Source organism: Centropristis striata, chromosome 5 (assembly GCF_030273125.1).
Source record: "Centropristis striata isolate RG_2023a ecotype Rhode Island chromosome 5, C.striata_1.0, whole genome shotgun sequence".
Lineage (NCBI taxonomy): Eukaryota > Metazoa > Chordata > Actinopteri > Perciformes > Serranidae > Centropristis > Centropristis striata.
Genome location: NC_081521.1, coordinates 41,451,546 through 41,466,094, shown reverse-complemented (window position 1 = coordinate 41,466,094; position 14,549 = coordinate 41,451,546). Strand labels below are relative to the sequence as shown.

General features: G+C 39.9%; 1 protein-coding gene across 1 annotated transcript in view; it reads left to right on the top strand.

Annotated features, from left to right (window-relative positions):
• Positions 1-14,549, top strand: part of plxnd1 (plexin D1) — a 99,496-nt gene that overhangs the window by 60,550 nt on the left and 24,397 nt on the right. The window contains exons 19-23 of the mRNA XM_059333873.1: positions 3,231-3,380; positions 8,463-8,577; positions 9,193-9,300; positions 10,912-11,024; positions 13,498-13,602. Of these exons, the coding sequence (XP_059189856.1) occupies positions 3,231-3,380; positions 8,463-8,577; positions 9,193-9,300; positions 10,912-11,024; positions 13,498-13,602 (591 nt within the window). The remainder of the gene's footprint in view (positions 1-3,230; positions 3,381-8,462; positions 8,578-9,192; positions 9,301-10,911; positions 11,025-13,497; positions 13,603-14,549) is intronic.

The window sequence follows — 14,549 nt, the reverse complement described above, 5'->3', positions numbered from 1 at the left end:
GGAATCGCTGCCTCAGCCTGTCTTCTGTTGTTTCCTGTTTTCTTTAGGAAGGTGGATTCCACTCGTGGTGGACCTGAAGGGGGGAGAATGTGTGTGTGTGTGTGTGTGTTTGTTTAATAGGGAGCTTGTTAGTCAGCCAGATCCTATATTAAGGACCTGAGCTGGAATGTGGGTGGATTTTATTTCCTTTCATCCTGTTTTGGCCTCAGAATCCATTGTTTTGGTTCAGCTAGTTTAAGTGAGAAAAGGTTGTGTTGTGTATATATGTTGTATACGGGGTGTTTTACAATATGCTCAAACATATTTTGTATGATAGTTTGAGGCACTTTGTGTGTCTATATGTGTGTATGTGTATGCATGTGTGTGTTTGTGTGTGTTTTGTCTGCGTTAGGAAGCATTTGTTGACAGAGACCCAGGGGGGGGGCATCCTGCAGTAGGGACAGGACAGGACCCTAAGGGTGTAATCAAAGCAAGGAAGCACACTGGGGATAAACACACACACACACTCACACACACACACACACACACACACACACACACACACACACACACACACACACACACACATACTTCCTCACATTCTTATTCATCAAAGGGAAATTGCAGTTTTATACAAATTGGGTCTTATTTTCCTAGTTTTTGGCGTCATTCCTTTATCTCAGTAATAACATGGAACATGCCAAGTTAACTGCAGAGTTCTGGGAAGAAACAAGAGCAGTTAGATTATTATATAGGTTTTCAACAAATCCCCAGGTTAGCTTCATCTATTTAGATGAGAAAACAAAGATGAGTGGCACAATTATTATCCATATTGTCTGTTTGAAACATCCATCCAAAAACGATAACTAACTGAAACTGTATTGTGTGGTTACAAAACTAACTAAAACTAACTAAAATTATAGTGAAAATGTCCTTAGTTTTCGTCTTTGACAACTTTTTTCATACATAAACCTTTTTGGTTGATATGAAATCTATTTCATCTATCTGGTTTTATGACTTAATAAACTTATTGGGGCTGAGATGGATCAGACAAAGGAAATAAAGGAAACATTTATTGTGACCTTATTGAATCTGGCACCCAAAAAATACCCCATTACAAAACAACTAAAACTAACACTAAAACTAATAAAAACTAAACTAAAACTAAGCATTAAAAAAAAATAAAACTAATCAAAACTATCAAACTCACTCTAAAAACTAACTAAAACTAACTGAATTTGAAAACAAAAATTGACAACGAAATTAAAACTAAAACTGATGAAAAATCCAAAACTATTATAACCTTGGTTCCTGGTTTGGTTTTATCTCCAAATAAAGTGCTGTAGATGTTTTAGCTACATGAGAGGCTTGTTTGCAACCTGTCTGATCATCTGTCCACTCATGTTTCTGTTGCTCTGTTATCCAAGCAATCACCTTTAGAATCTCCTTTGAAATAAACATTTAGTCAACAAACTGAACAATCTTAGACCCTCATGTTCTGTAAGTTAAATATGAAGACCTGCTGAGTAGAAATCTGTTATTCTAGTGATTTATTGTTTGGGGAGTGTCAGAATCGAAGCAGCAGCAACAAACCCCAAAAATACTGGATCCAAAATTTCCCGTGACGTAACTTTTTACGAATTCTTCACCCTTAAAATAACCATTTGCATGTCAGTTACTCACCACAAATTACCTTTCAGTTAAATTATTACATTATAAATTACATTTATATGGGCCAAAATCACAAACCACAAATATGCCCCAGATTGCTTAACAGTCTCTGCATGACACCCTCTGTCCTTTGACTTTCACTTCAGATAAGGAAAAACTCCCCCCAAAAAACCCTTTAACTTGGAAAAAATAGAATAAAGGTCAGAGAGAACAACAGAGGAGGGAAGTCCCTCCCTGTGTGTACGGAACAAACAACCAACTAATTATTAAATACAAATTTCCATGCATGCCTCCATGGTGAACTGAGAAAAAAAGTAGTAAATCCATTATGAATTGACGTAAACAGAGCCAGGACAACAGAAAAACTATATCAGAATCTTCCTCACACAATCTGTGTAGTATAACCCAACTCTTGTGTATCCAGTTGTATGCTCAACACATTTATTTTCACCAAAACTCTTACTATTTAAACCACCTTTAACCCATAAGAACCCACACCCAGTTATCCATAAAGGAAAGTTATGGGGGATATATCACAGTTAGTAATTCTATGTTTATATTATGATTAGTAATTTTGTCTTAGTCTTTTTTAGTAATTTTGTCTTTTTTGTGTGTCTTTTTTTAAGTAATTTTGTTTTTTTCTGTCATTTTGTGTCTTTTTTTTGTAATTTTGTGTCTTTTTTAAGTAATTTAGTTTTTTTCTGTCATTTTGTGTCTTTTTTAAGTAATTTTGTTTTTTCTGTCATTTTGTGTCTTTTTTTTTTAGTAATTTTGTCTTTTTTTAAGTAATTTAGATTTTTTTCTGTCATTTTGTGTCTTTTTTTTAGTAATTTTGTGTCTTTTTTAAGTAATTTAGTTTTTTTCTCTCATTTTGTGTCTTTTTTTTAGTAATTTTCTATCTTTTTTGGTCATTTTGTGTCTTTTTAAAGTCATTTTGTGTGTCTTTTTGTGTCTTTTTTAAGTCATTTAGTTTCTGTCATTTTGTGTCTTTTTTTTGTTGTAATTTTGGACCTTTTGATACTGCCCATAGCGGCCCATAGCGGCCCCCAGGTAAGTTGAGTTTGAGACCCTGTTCTAGAATATTCAAAGTTTTTGTTCCATGGGTGTCACCGTGGGTTCTTATGGGTTAAAGTGTAAAATTGTTGGAATGCAGCTCTAATGAAAGCAGTGAGCGGTGGGCTTGGATTGACACAAGAAGAGAGTTGGATAAATAAGGCCTTGGCAGCTTATTCCAGCAGGCTCCTGTAAAGGCCCTGAGAATGTTATTTTGGGCAGAGGCAGGGATGACTGTCACTGGGTTTGTTTGTAGAAACTTCCCTGGCCATGTGAGAGAGGCAGCGGGAATGTTTGCTGCTTTAAGCTGAACCCCAGCCCAAACTGGAGGATTTTTTTTTTTGCTGGATCCCTCTGTGTGACAGCTGCATGACAGGCCGCCGCAGTGTGCAGGAGAATGTTTCTGCATGCATGTGTGGGTTAAAGCTGCTGTGGCCTCCCTGAATGTTATCTGAGGCTGTTCTACCAGCCCTATTGGTCTCTACTGCTGACCGGCTGACAGCTGTTTTTGTTCCTTCCTGGCGCAGAAAGGGCCGAGCGATCTGGAGCTGGTGCCGGAGGAATACTCGGTGATGATTGGCTCCTATCCCTGCAACATCAGCTTCCACAATGACCAGCTGTTCCACTGCACCATCAACGAGCTGCTGGGCTCCAGCGAGGGAGAGCTGCCTGTCACTGTGAGTATGCAAACATGTAAAACACTGCAATAAAACACAAATACAACCTTGTGTTGGAAATATAGCTGGATAGACTTTCATCATTTAAGATATCATCCATCTGTCCCGCCACTTTGGTAAGCCAGACATTCAGTCAGAATCCAGACCATCTGTGATGTTCATTGAAACAGATTTGATGTGCACAGGTCCATGCTCTGTCAGAGATCTGTCTGAGTCTCTCTCCAGGCTTTATGAATGGTTTGTAGTCTCTGAGCATGCCACCATGAATCAGCAGTTAGTGGGGGTGGTGAGCCGTCACTCTGTGCCACAATGCCACAGTGAGATGTTTACCTCTTCCCCTTTATCTCTTTAATCCCTGATCATGCTGTCTATCATCACTGACAATCACCTTTAACACAGACATTATCAGCTCGCAGCGAGACCCGAGCTCTCTGACTCAGCCATGATCTCACTCCTGTGTTTTTGTTTCGTCTCTGAATTTCTTCCATTGCAATTAAAGGTCTTAATCAAGAGCGTGGTGGAGCACCGAGCAGTCCTGATAAAACCAGACACTCTCCTTCCTCTGCCCATATTCCCCATCTGTTGTTGTCCATTCTGATATGGCTTTATTAAGGGGGAAAAGCGTTCATCTATATTTAAATACCAGCCCGGCTGTGAGTGGTATGCTGAAATAGCTCGGAAACATATGTTACTCTGTCTCTGTCTGTCAGTTAGAGAGTTCTACTGTGAGAACCGTTTCCCCGCTTTGTCACAGAAATAGAAGGAAAGCGCTTTTATTTTGCTCTCTCCCTCCTCCACCCGCTCTTTAACTCTCTCTGTGTACCTGTGGCTGGCTCTCGTCCCCACCCAGCCCTGTCTGCCTCTCTCAGGATGTCTGAGAATAAACACAGGCAATTAGCACAGACATAAAGGGAGGGCAAAGGTCAAATGAGATGCCATAACACAAATGGGTGGGCTGCCTGCATGTGAGCAGTGGAGATGATTAGTGTGAACGTTCAACAGTGAGACTCTGTCCTTTGTGTCTGCACGTTTGAATAAATGCCTCCATGTTGGGCCGTTGCATAGCTCGTGGCCATTTTTGTTTCTTCACTTACTTTCGGTGGCATATCTATTTTTACATGCCCGTGTTTTGGTTGGCTCTGAACTGGAGCCGAGCTGCAGAAGTAGATGTGGGGAAGCAGTTTTTTCGTACCCCGAGCGAAACAGGAACATGGAACAATGGCATTTCCCCTCCATTACACCACAGCTAGCTGCAGTCTCTGGAAGAAGGCCTTCGCTCGCTGGTCTGAGTAAATAAATGTCTGGAGCAGAAGGAGAACGATGGAATGAGGAAAGAAGGAGGGAGCCCAGTGAACCGGTCTCTTCCACCCCTCAAAGTCAGACTAGCGTAAGGGGGATTTGGTCTGAGGATTGGAAGCTTTTTATCTGAGGCTCTTTTTATGAAGTATGTTGGGATTGGGGAAGGATGCGAGGAGGGAGCGCAGAGACCCTGCTGACTAATCAGAAGGCAGAAGTGAAAGTCCTTTTCTTGTCACATCTGGGTTGCTCTGAACTGGGTGACTCCTACAGCTCGTTGCAGCGAGAGGCCATTCTTCAAAATCTACAGTGTGTAATTTATTTCTGTCTGCACCTGTGTCCATGAAAAACAAGCGTGTCTACGTATATGTGCCAGTGTGCAGCTACGTGTGTTCCCATAAGGAGCGTCCCATGTTACATTACTATACCATAGTGTATTACAAAGAAAATCATTAATGCACATACTGCATTCTCTTGTCTGTTTCTGTCTTCTTTCCTCAATCTTATTTGCTTTATTAGCTGCTAATAATAAGTAGAGTACTGCCAGAGCAGATGCACAATGTTAGGAATAGTATACTGCTAAATTTATTAAGAAGAAAGACAGCAAATTATTCTATTTGACTCCAGCGTATTATTTGACAGCCAAGTATCCAGGGAGGTGATTAACACTTCTTGAGTTAGAAGTCCATGCCTTTATTTCCTCTTTCCTTTATTTCCTTACACTGCTTTGGAGTAGACTTATGATTATATCTGAACAGTGGCTGACTAGAAAGATCTTTTTTATTATTACTATTTTTCAAGACAGGTCATAGTGTTCAGTAATAATCATAATCATTTTTCCTGCAGTCGGAATGATGGTATGTTATTGTACAGTACAAATTTGAGATGTTTCCCTATAAAAACAAGCATAGAGTTCTGTGAAGCATAGTGTAAGCCAGCTATTCTCAACCTTGGGGTCGGGACCCCAATTGGGGTCGCGAGATGATTTCTGGGGGTCGCCAAATCATTTTGGAAGTCAGCTCTGTCTCCACTGTGTTAAAGTGTTCATGTGTTTTAGTCTTTTTGGTCATTTAATGTCTGTTTTTGGTCATTCTGTGGTTTTTTTAAGTCATTTTGTGTCTTTTTTGGTCATTTTGTTTCCTTTTTTGGTCATTTTGTGTCTTTTTTGTCATTTTGTGTCTTTTTTTTGTCATTTTGTTTCTTTTTTTGGGTCATTTTGTGTCTTTTTTGGGTCATTTTGTGCCTTTTTTGGTCATTTTGTGTCTTTTTATCGTTTTGTGGTCAATTTGTGTCTTTTTTGGTCATTTTGTTTCCTTTCTTGGTAATTTTGTGGCTTTTTTTGGTAATTTTGTTTCTTTTTTTGGGTCATTTTGGGTCTTTTTTTGGTCATTTTGTGTCTTTTCTGGTCATTTTGTGTCTTTTTGGTCATTTTGTTTCCTTTTTTGGTCATTTTGTTTCTTTTTTGGGTGATCTGAACTGTGCATGTGAGATTCTGTTCAGTGAGCGGGGGTCGCGGACAACATGCATGTTAAAGTGGGGGTCGCGACTCAAAAAGGTTGAGAACTACTTGTGTAAGCAAACATCAAATATCTTTCCTCAGTTACGGACACACCACACCACCATTAAAGAACGTTTAATGGTCTCTCTGAAGAAGGCTTCGTTTCTTGTATTAATTAGATGAGATTTATATCTTATTTGATGATTTAAAGGCTATTAAGCTTGTGCTAACTGCCAATTAGATTGTATATCAACGATTAAAGGGATGATTTGTTTATCCTACGCCAATATTAATGCAACTGACTATTACAATGATGATGTACTGTGGATTTAGAGATGTTTCTGGGGGAGCAGCAAGTTTTAAATCCTTAATTACAGATCAGTTTGCCGTGGATCCTTCACCCCATATCTCTGTTCATAACTGTGCCCTGCACTATATAACCTGATCATTATTTTTTCACTTGGACCTAGTGGAAGAACATTTTGATTCCAAAAGAAACAAAAAAGCAACCACAAAAGTAACTGAAATTATAAATCAGATTTTTTAAATGGTGTTTTTTTTCTTTCAAAACAAAATCGTGTTTAATTAAGATTTTTAAATGCTGCAAATGTGAACACAGGTTGCGAAAATGTAACATATACGAGGTAAAATTAAACATTGAGTTCTATATTTTTATACTAACTATATTTGACCTCATCTCTGGTTTTTCTTGGCCTGTCATCATCAAACAAAAACTTTCACCAAGTTTCAAGACGGTTCTTTAGAGGGAAGCTGACAGCAGGGCTCGATGTTGCTCCGTTTTAACGTCGTAGCATCATGAAGAAGTAATGCGTTGGTGCTTTCATAGTCAAGTTATGTCATTTTTCTGACAGATTTCATCACTGCAATGGTGATTTGGTCTCCATGTGAGCTACAGTACACACAAATAAACAACAATAACTACTACTGCTATAATACGATAGGAAACAGATGGATGGATGGATTAATAACAATGAAACAAAGAATATATATGACATGATGAGATGTGCTATCGCAGGGATTCCCAAAGTGTGGTGCGTGGACCCCTGGGGGTGCGTGAGCTGCTGCTAGGGGGGGCGCCAGATGAAAAATGTAATGGCGGTCTGACACAATTACATTTCATTTTTGCATCTATTTTGGTCATTTTTGCATCTATTTTTTGGTTGTTTGGTAATTTTTACATGTATTTTTGGTCAATTTGTGTCTATTTTGATAATTTTGTGTCATCTTTGGTCATTTTTGCATCTATTTTTGGTTGTTTTTGATCTTATAATGAAGCGTAGAAGAAGTTATCTTCTTGTTCTTGTATCATTTTTCCAGCCTGTGTTATGATGACGGGGTTGTGTTCACTCCACGCTCATTTAAATTTGCTGCAATTTTTGTTCAACGCAGCTCAAATATTATAACATTTTCCCAACTGATCTGCTTTCTGCCTCTGATCCTGAGCCTGTCATCATCCTCCACCTTTAATATGGCTATAAAAACTCTTATTGCATTTTGTTTTTTTTGAAGGAGTGGGGGATTGGGGGTGCGTCAACCCGGTTGGGACCAAGGTTATTATAGTTAACGAAAACTAATGAAATAACGAAAACTAGAATTGAAAAAACATTTTTGTTAACTGAAATAAAAATAAAAACTAGAGTTTTTAAAAAAACGATAACTAACTGAAACTGTATTGCGTGGTTACAAAACTAACTAAAACTAACTAAAATTATTGTGGAAATGTCCTTAGTTTTCGTCTTTGTCAACTTTTTTCATTCATAATTCAGTGTTTCTATTTGAACATGCAACACATGGTGAATATGTTTACTGAGACTGGGATGTTTACACTAGAACCAAAATACAAAACAGTTAATAACCTTATTGGGGCTGAGATGATAAACCAAAGGAAATAAAGGAAACATTTATTATGACCTCTTTGAATCTGGCACCCAACACATAGCCCATTACAAAAAAACTAACACTAAAACTAATAAAAACTAAACTAAAACTAAAGCATTTTCAAAAACTAAAAACTAAACTAAAACTAGCAAACTCACTCTAAAAACTAACTAAAACTAACTGAATTTGAAAACAAAAATTCACAACGAAATTAAAACTAAAACTAATGAAAAATCCAAAACTATTATAACCTTAGTTGGGACGTAGAAGGGGGTGCACGGCTGAAAAAGTTTGGGAACCGCTGTGCTATATCGCATTAAAAAGTAATAATGGGAACTGTAGCGGCAAAGACTATAAAAGAAAATGCATGCTGTTCTTTCTCTTTCTAGGTCCAAGTGGGGAACTTCCGTCACATCATCGCCAAAGTGCAGCTCGGCGGCAGCGAGCTGGCCATCGTGGTCTCCATCGTGGTGTGCTGCGTGCTGCTGCTGCTGTGCACCGTGGGTAGGTTGTGTACACCAGCAGATGATGGATGGATGCTCCAGATGTGGAACAGATAAAAGGAATTCAGGGGTCATAGTTCCCCGCATTTGCTTCATCCCTCCTCAATACCTGAAGCATAAAGACCCCACTGTTCCCCTCGCTGTCTCTGTGTCTGTGTTCTTGTCTCTGTGCATACTCTATTCTGTATTCTGAGTGTGAGTGTGTGTGTGCAGGGCAGGTGTATGGGTGAAAATTGGTGCTATGGTGGATTTTCACACAGTTGCATGCTTTGAATCTGTTCTCAGATGCCCACAGAATCCTTATTTCTTTTGAGACTTTGTTCTTGACATAGCCATTTAAATTATATGTGCGCAATTTTTTTTATTTACACATTCCCAAACAAGAACATTTTCATTTACATGTTCTCACAGATACAGATACATGCATGCACACATTTTTCACACGCTCTCCAAAGGTGATATAAAGCTATTCCTAAGTGTCATTTCACCAACTCCAAACATCTTTGACACATTTGATGCTGCAGATTATTATGTGGTTTACTGGAAGCTGTCAGTGTGTGATTACAGTCTTCATCTGTAAATTTACTGTTTTCAAACTGTATTTTGTCCTCCTCAGCTCTTGTCGTGTACTGCACAAAGAGCCGAAGGGCGGAACGCTACTGGCAGAAAACTCTACTACAAATGGAGGAGATGGAGTCGCAGATCAGAGAGGAGATCCGTAAAGGTGTGTTTATACAAGAACCCACACACACACACACACACACACACACACTATATACTCCTGTTTGAGCTTTGCTATCAGAGTTGTTTACACCTCAAATGATGTTTTGTGTCGATTGACATGAAAAAGGATCTTGTGGGAAGAAATATTGACCACATACATTTGTGTGTGTAGACTCACAATGTGTGTTTGAGATTGTTTCTAGTCTGAGGTGGGAGGGAGATACAACAGTTGACAGATTTGTGCCGAGTAAGCGTGACTCATAAAACACAGTCCCTGACAAATGATCAGTCACACGCAGACGCACCGAGTGGCCACATCGCCTTCACCGTGTCTCCCCTGTAGAACCAGGCCTGTGTGTGTGTGTGTGTGTGTGTGTTTAGTCCTCTGTGTCTATCTGTGCATATGTGTGTGTGTGTATGTGTGTTTCTAGGGCATTAGAGTAAAGCCGCGTGAAGGCCACTGCGTGTCTGAGCAACCAGATTTATTGTGTGGAGATGGGGGGACGGATAGAGAAAGAGGAATGGAGGGAGGAAGCGATAGGAGCGGGAGTCAGGGCCGCGAGTCCGAGGAGAAGCAGAAGCGTGGGAGGGAGGGAGGGAGGGAGGGAGGGAGGGAGGGAGTGGAGGAGAGGTTATTTAGTCAGACGACACAGATAGATTTGTGGCCGAGTTCAGGGTGAGTGTGCACAAAGCGAGGGATAGTTTTGCTGAGACCAAAGATGTGATAAAAGCAAAAGAAGAGGGAGTAAAGGAAGGTGGGAAATTGACATATTCCAGGTTACAAGAATGGGAGTGTTAAGGTATTTGTCTGAAAAAGTCAGGCCGAGGGGAGGCTTGGCTTCTAATCAGGAGCTCATGGTGTGAACTGACTGGTGGTTTGGAGGACGCTTTAGTGAGCAGGAGGATAAATAACCTAGAGGAGTAAATGAAATATGTTTCAAATCCCTCAGGTCTAGTATTCCCGTCTTTCTACACAAACATAGTCTGAAGAAACCGGCATTGTAACCCAAATACGTCTCTCATCCTGTGACAGGAAGAGCTTTTCCATAAAGGGATCTCCAGCGTCTCATTAGAGGAGAACATTATCCCGCTCCGAGAACGTGCTATCCAATAAAGTGGCTACAGTATTAGCATGCAGATTGAAGCCGGTGTCTGTGTGGACATGCTGATACTGGTTCTGCAGCATGTAAAGCTCAGCCTGCACACATGTTTTGGATGAAGAACTGGATTTGGCTGCTCTGATTGTCGTTTGGTAAATATTTGCCTGCATGTTGTGCTGGACTGGCAAAGAAGGAGCGAGAAACAGGCAAAAAAAAGATCAGAGGATCAGTGTTTGGTATATTTATTTTTCAACTAGAACAACGCAATAGATTTATTAAACAAAACAATGCAGTTCTGTGTGTCAGCTAAAACCTCTTCCATTAAAATCAGCCAGATTCTTCCCACGACTCCCTGGGAGAATTGATGGTTATTGCATTATCCTGTGAACAGATTTCTGACTCATTTTCCTTCGCAACAAACGAAGCTTAAGCAGCCAGAAACAGGAGTGGGGTTTAAAAACAATCCCAGGTTTTCAAGCCCTTTTTTTTTTTTTTTTTTTTTATCCCTTCAGGCTTTGCAGAGCTGCAGACGGACATGACAGACCTGACCAAGGAGCTGAATCGCAGCCAGGGCATCCCCTTTCTGGAGTACAAACAGTTTGTCACACGCACCTTCTTCCCCAAGGTGAGAAAGACTATTTTTCCCCGCTATCTTTTGATTCCAACTGGCAGACTGACAATACCATTTTTCTCAATGGGGTTTTTATTATTTTTTTACCCCTATATGTGCCACAGCTTGTAATATGCAGGATGAAAATTCACCTTGAAACTTTTAAATATATAGCAGACGCCTGGTGAAGTGTAGCTCAGTCCGGCTCCCTGCAGGAGAGTTAATGTGTTCTCTATAGGTAAGCATTTCTCTGATCTGTGATAGACTGGGTCTATGATAGACCTGGTCTATGTGTTGGTGGGTGTTTTTCCACCAATATAGACAGACACTACTCAGCAGGCTTTGTCTTCAAACCACAGGCATGGACTTTCAAGGAGACAGAACAATGGCGGGCACTGAGACAAGGAAACTTTCCCCCTGATTTCTCAAAACACTCCTCTCTCCGCTCACACACCCACACTGTTTTGCAAGTATACAAGCTCTTGTGCAATGGCAGCAGCAGCGCTGGCTCGTTGCAGTGGACGCTGTGAGGGAAGTTAGCTGGGAGAGTGTTGAAAAGCTGCATAGAGGAAAACATAAATTCCAGCGTTGCTGCCTCAGTATCGTCTCTCCATAGTTTTCCGCTAAAACAGCAAACGCGACCCTTCATGCTCTTTTTTTCCACTAGAGCTTCTGCTGCTCTTAGATTACACTCACACACACAAAACAATGTAGACACAGAGAATACGAGCCAAATGTAGCCGTCCAAAAACAGAGTTGAAGGCTGCCTCTGGGCTCTGGGTCAGTGTGACTCTGAAGCCATTAATGCTGGTGACGTTTTGTGTCACGCAGCTATGTTCCCGTCTCATGGTCATTTCTATTCAGGGCCTCTTCGTGAAATCCTGCCCTCTGGTTCTAGACTGCAAATTTACTACCAAAGTCCCAAGGCCAGCTCTTTTTTGTTGTCCCTGCATGTCCACCGTCCTGTGTTTATGACTGGAGCTGGCTTTGTATTACAGTTTTACTCGTGTGTGTTTACAGTGTGCAGTGGAGAAATGAGCTACATGAATTAAACCAGCGATTCCCAAACTTTTTCAGCCGTGCCCCCCTTCTATGTCCCAACCGGGTTGACGCACCCCCAATCCCCCACACCTTCAAAAAAACTAAATGCAATAAGAGTTTTTATAGCCATATTAAAGGTGGAGGATGATGGCAGGCTCAGGATCAGAGGCAGAAAGCAGATCAGTTGGGAAAATGTTATAATATTTGAGCTGCGTTGAACAAAAATTGCAGCAAATTTAAATGAGCGTGGAGTGAACACAACCCCGTCATCATAACACAGGTTGGAAAAATGATACTAGAACAAGAAGATAACTTCTTCTACACTTCATTATAAGATCAAAAATAGATGCAAAAATGACCAAAGATGACACAAAATTATCAAAATAGACACAAATTGACCAAAAATACATGTAAAAATTACCAAACAACGAAAAAATAGATGCAAAAATGACCAAAATAGATGCAAAAATGAAATGTAATTGTGTCATTATCAGACCGCCATTACATTTTTCATCTGGCGCCCCCCTAGCAGCAGCTCACGCACCCCCAGGGGTCCACGCACCATACTTTGGGAAACCCTGAATTAAACCAAGCAATAGCTTTCTAGTAGTTCAACTTCAATATACGCATAGTGATTCAAGGAGTTATATGACCTTTTTATGACCATTTTTCTCTGGTTAACTACTAAAACTGCAAAAGAATTTGGGCGATAAACGTAAAGGAATTACTTTTAATTTTTTTATTTTAACCATTCCTTCTCTACTGTAATAAACCCCGCTTTTACCAGCCTGGCTCTTCTCCTCTGTTAAAATGTACATGACTTTCAAACCATTAATATAGGAGTAAACAACTTACCACATCATAATAATAATAATAAACTTTATTTGTATAGCACTTTTCTTAACAAAGTTACAAAGTGCTTTACAGGCAAGAGATAAAAACATAGTGGAAGACAGAAAAAATGACAATAAAACAACAAAGCAAAGTAAAGTGCAATGCAGACAAGTTGGAATCACAAATGACAAAACATAGAAAGTGGCACGAGCTGGGGGAGAAAACAACAACCAAGAGATGAAGTAGATAAAAAGGCTTTGCGATAAAAGAAACTTTTCAGTAGGGATTTAAAAGAGACATCAATATTTAGTAGAGTTATGGTGTCCTTTTTTTGGTTTATATGACCTGTGAACAAGGACACTTTTTATAATTAACTCAGTTGTGTGTCACTTCTTGCTGGTAGGTGACTTTTTGCGATATATTTCTTATTTTGTATATTGCACTTTTTTTTTCACAAAGAACTACTTTTACTATGTAGCTTTTACTAACCAAACTAAATTTCTTCCCCGGGTCGCTTTGCTGTAGTCCAACTTCTTCCAGTAATTGATGGCTTGCAAAGCTGTTTTTTTCAAAGTAGCTTCTCCAACGCTGTGTGTGTTCATGTGTGTTTCAGATGTGTTCCGATTACGAGAAGAGTCTGGTCCAGCCCGCCTACGAGAACGACGGCCTGGGCCCGCGAGCGCTGCCAGAGACTCACCCGCTGCTGCAGGACTGGCAGGTGAGGGGTTAAACCATCAGGACGTTAGCTTAGGCTCTTGATTTGAGTCCTTTTTTCAACCTGGTCTCACAGAAATCTGTGGAATAGCCACGGAATCGCTCAAATTTCCGTGAAACTGACACGGATTTTGCTACAATGCAAGTTAATGACAGTCATATCCCGTGGCTATTCCATGGATATTTGTTCCTATTGGTTTGTTCCAAGTCACGTGACTTTCAAGGTCCCGGCGGTCAGAACAAAAAACATGGCGGACAGTTCTCTCATTTTTAGAGAAAAAAAATCAATATTTTGACTTAGTTTCTGCACAAAAATGGATTTTGATCACATTTCTAGCGAGAAATATATGTTTTATTTTGTAAATCTTCACTCAGTGAATGTACATAATCACTTTGTATGTTGGAATAGCCACGGGATATGACTGGCATTAACTTGCATTGTAGCCAAATCCGTGTCCGTGTCAATTTTGTGTCTTCTGGTCATTCTGTGTCTTTTTTGGGGGGAAACTTAAGGAAATATGCTGCACGTTGAATTATGAGAACACTTTTTTGGAACTTCCTATTGGTTTGTGTCCATTTTTAGTGAAAAAAAATAATATTTTGACTTTGTTTCTGCATAAAAATGGATTTTGATCACATTTCTAGCGAGAAATATATGTTTTATTTTCTAAATCTTCACTCAGTGAATGTACATAATCACTTTGTATGTTGGAATAGCCACGGGATATGACTGGCATTAACTTGCATTGTAGCCAAATCCGTGTCAGTTTCACGGAAATTTGAGCGATTCCGTGGCTATTCCACGGATTTCTGTGAGACCAGGTTGCCTTTTTTACTCTCTTGCTTCTCAACTGGGTCACACTTATTTAGGTTTCAGTGTGCTTGTTGTTGATGAGAAGTAAAGAAAAGCATATTGTGCATTTTTGCCTTTGTCTGCTTGTATCATGTGTG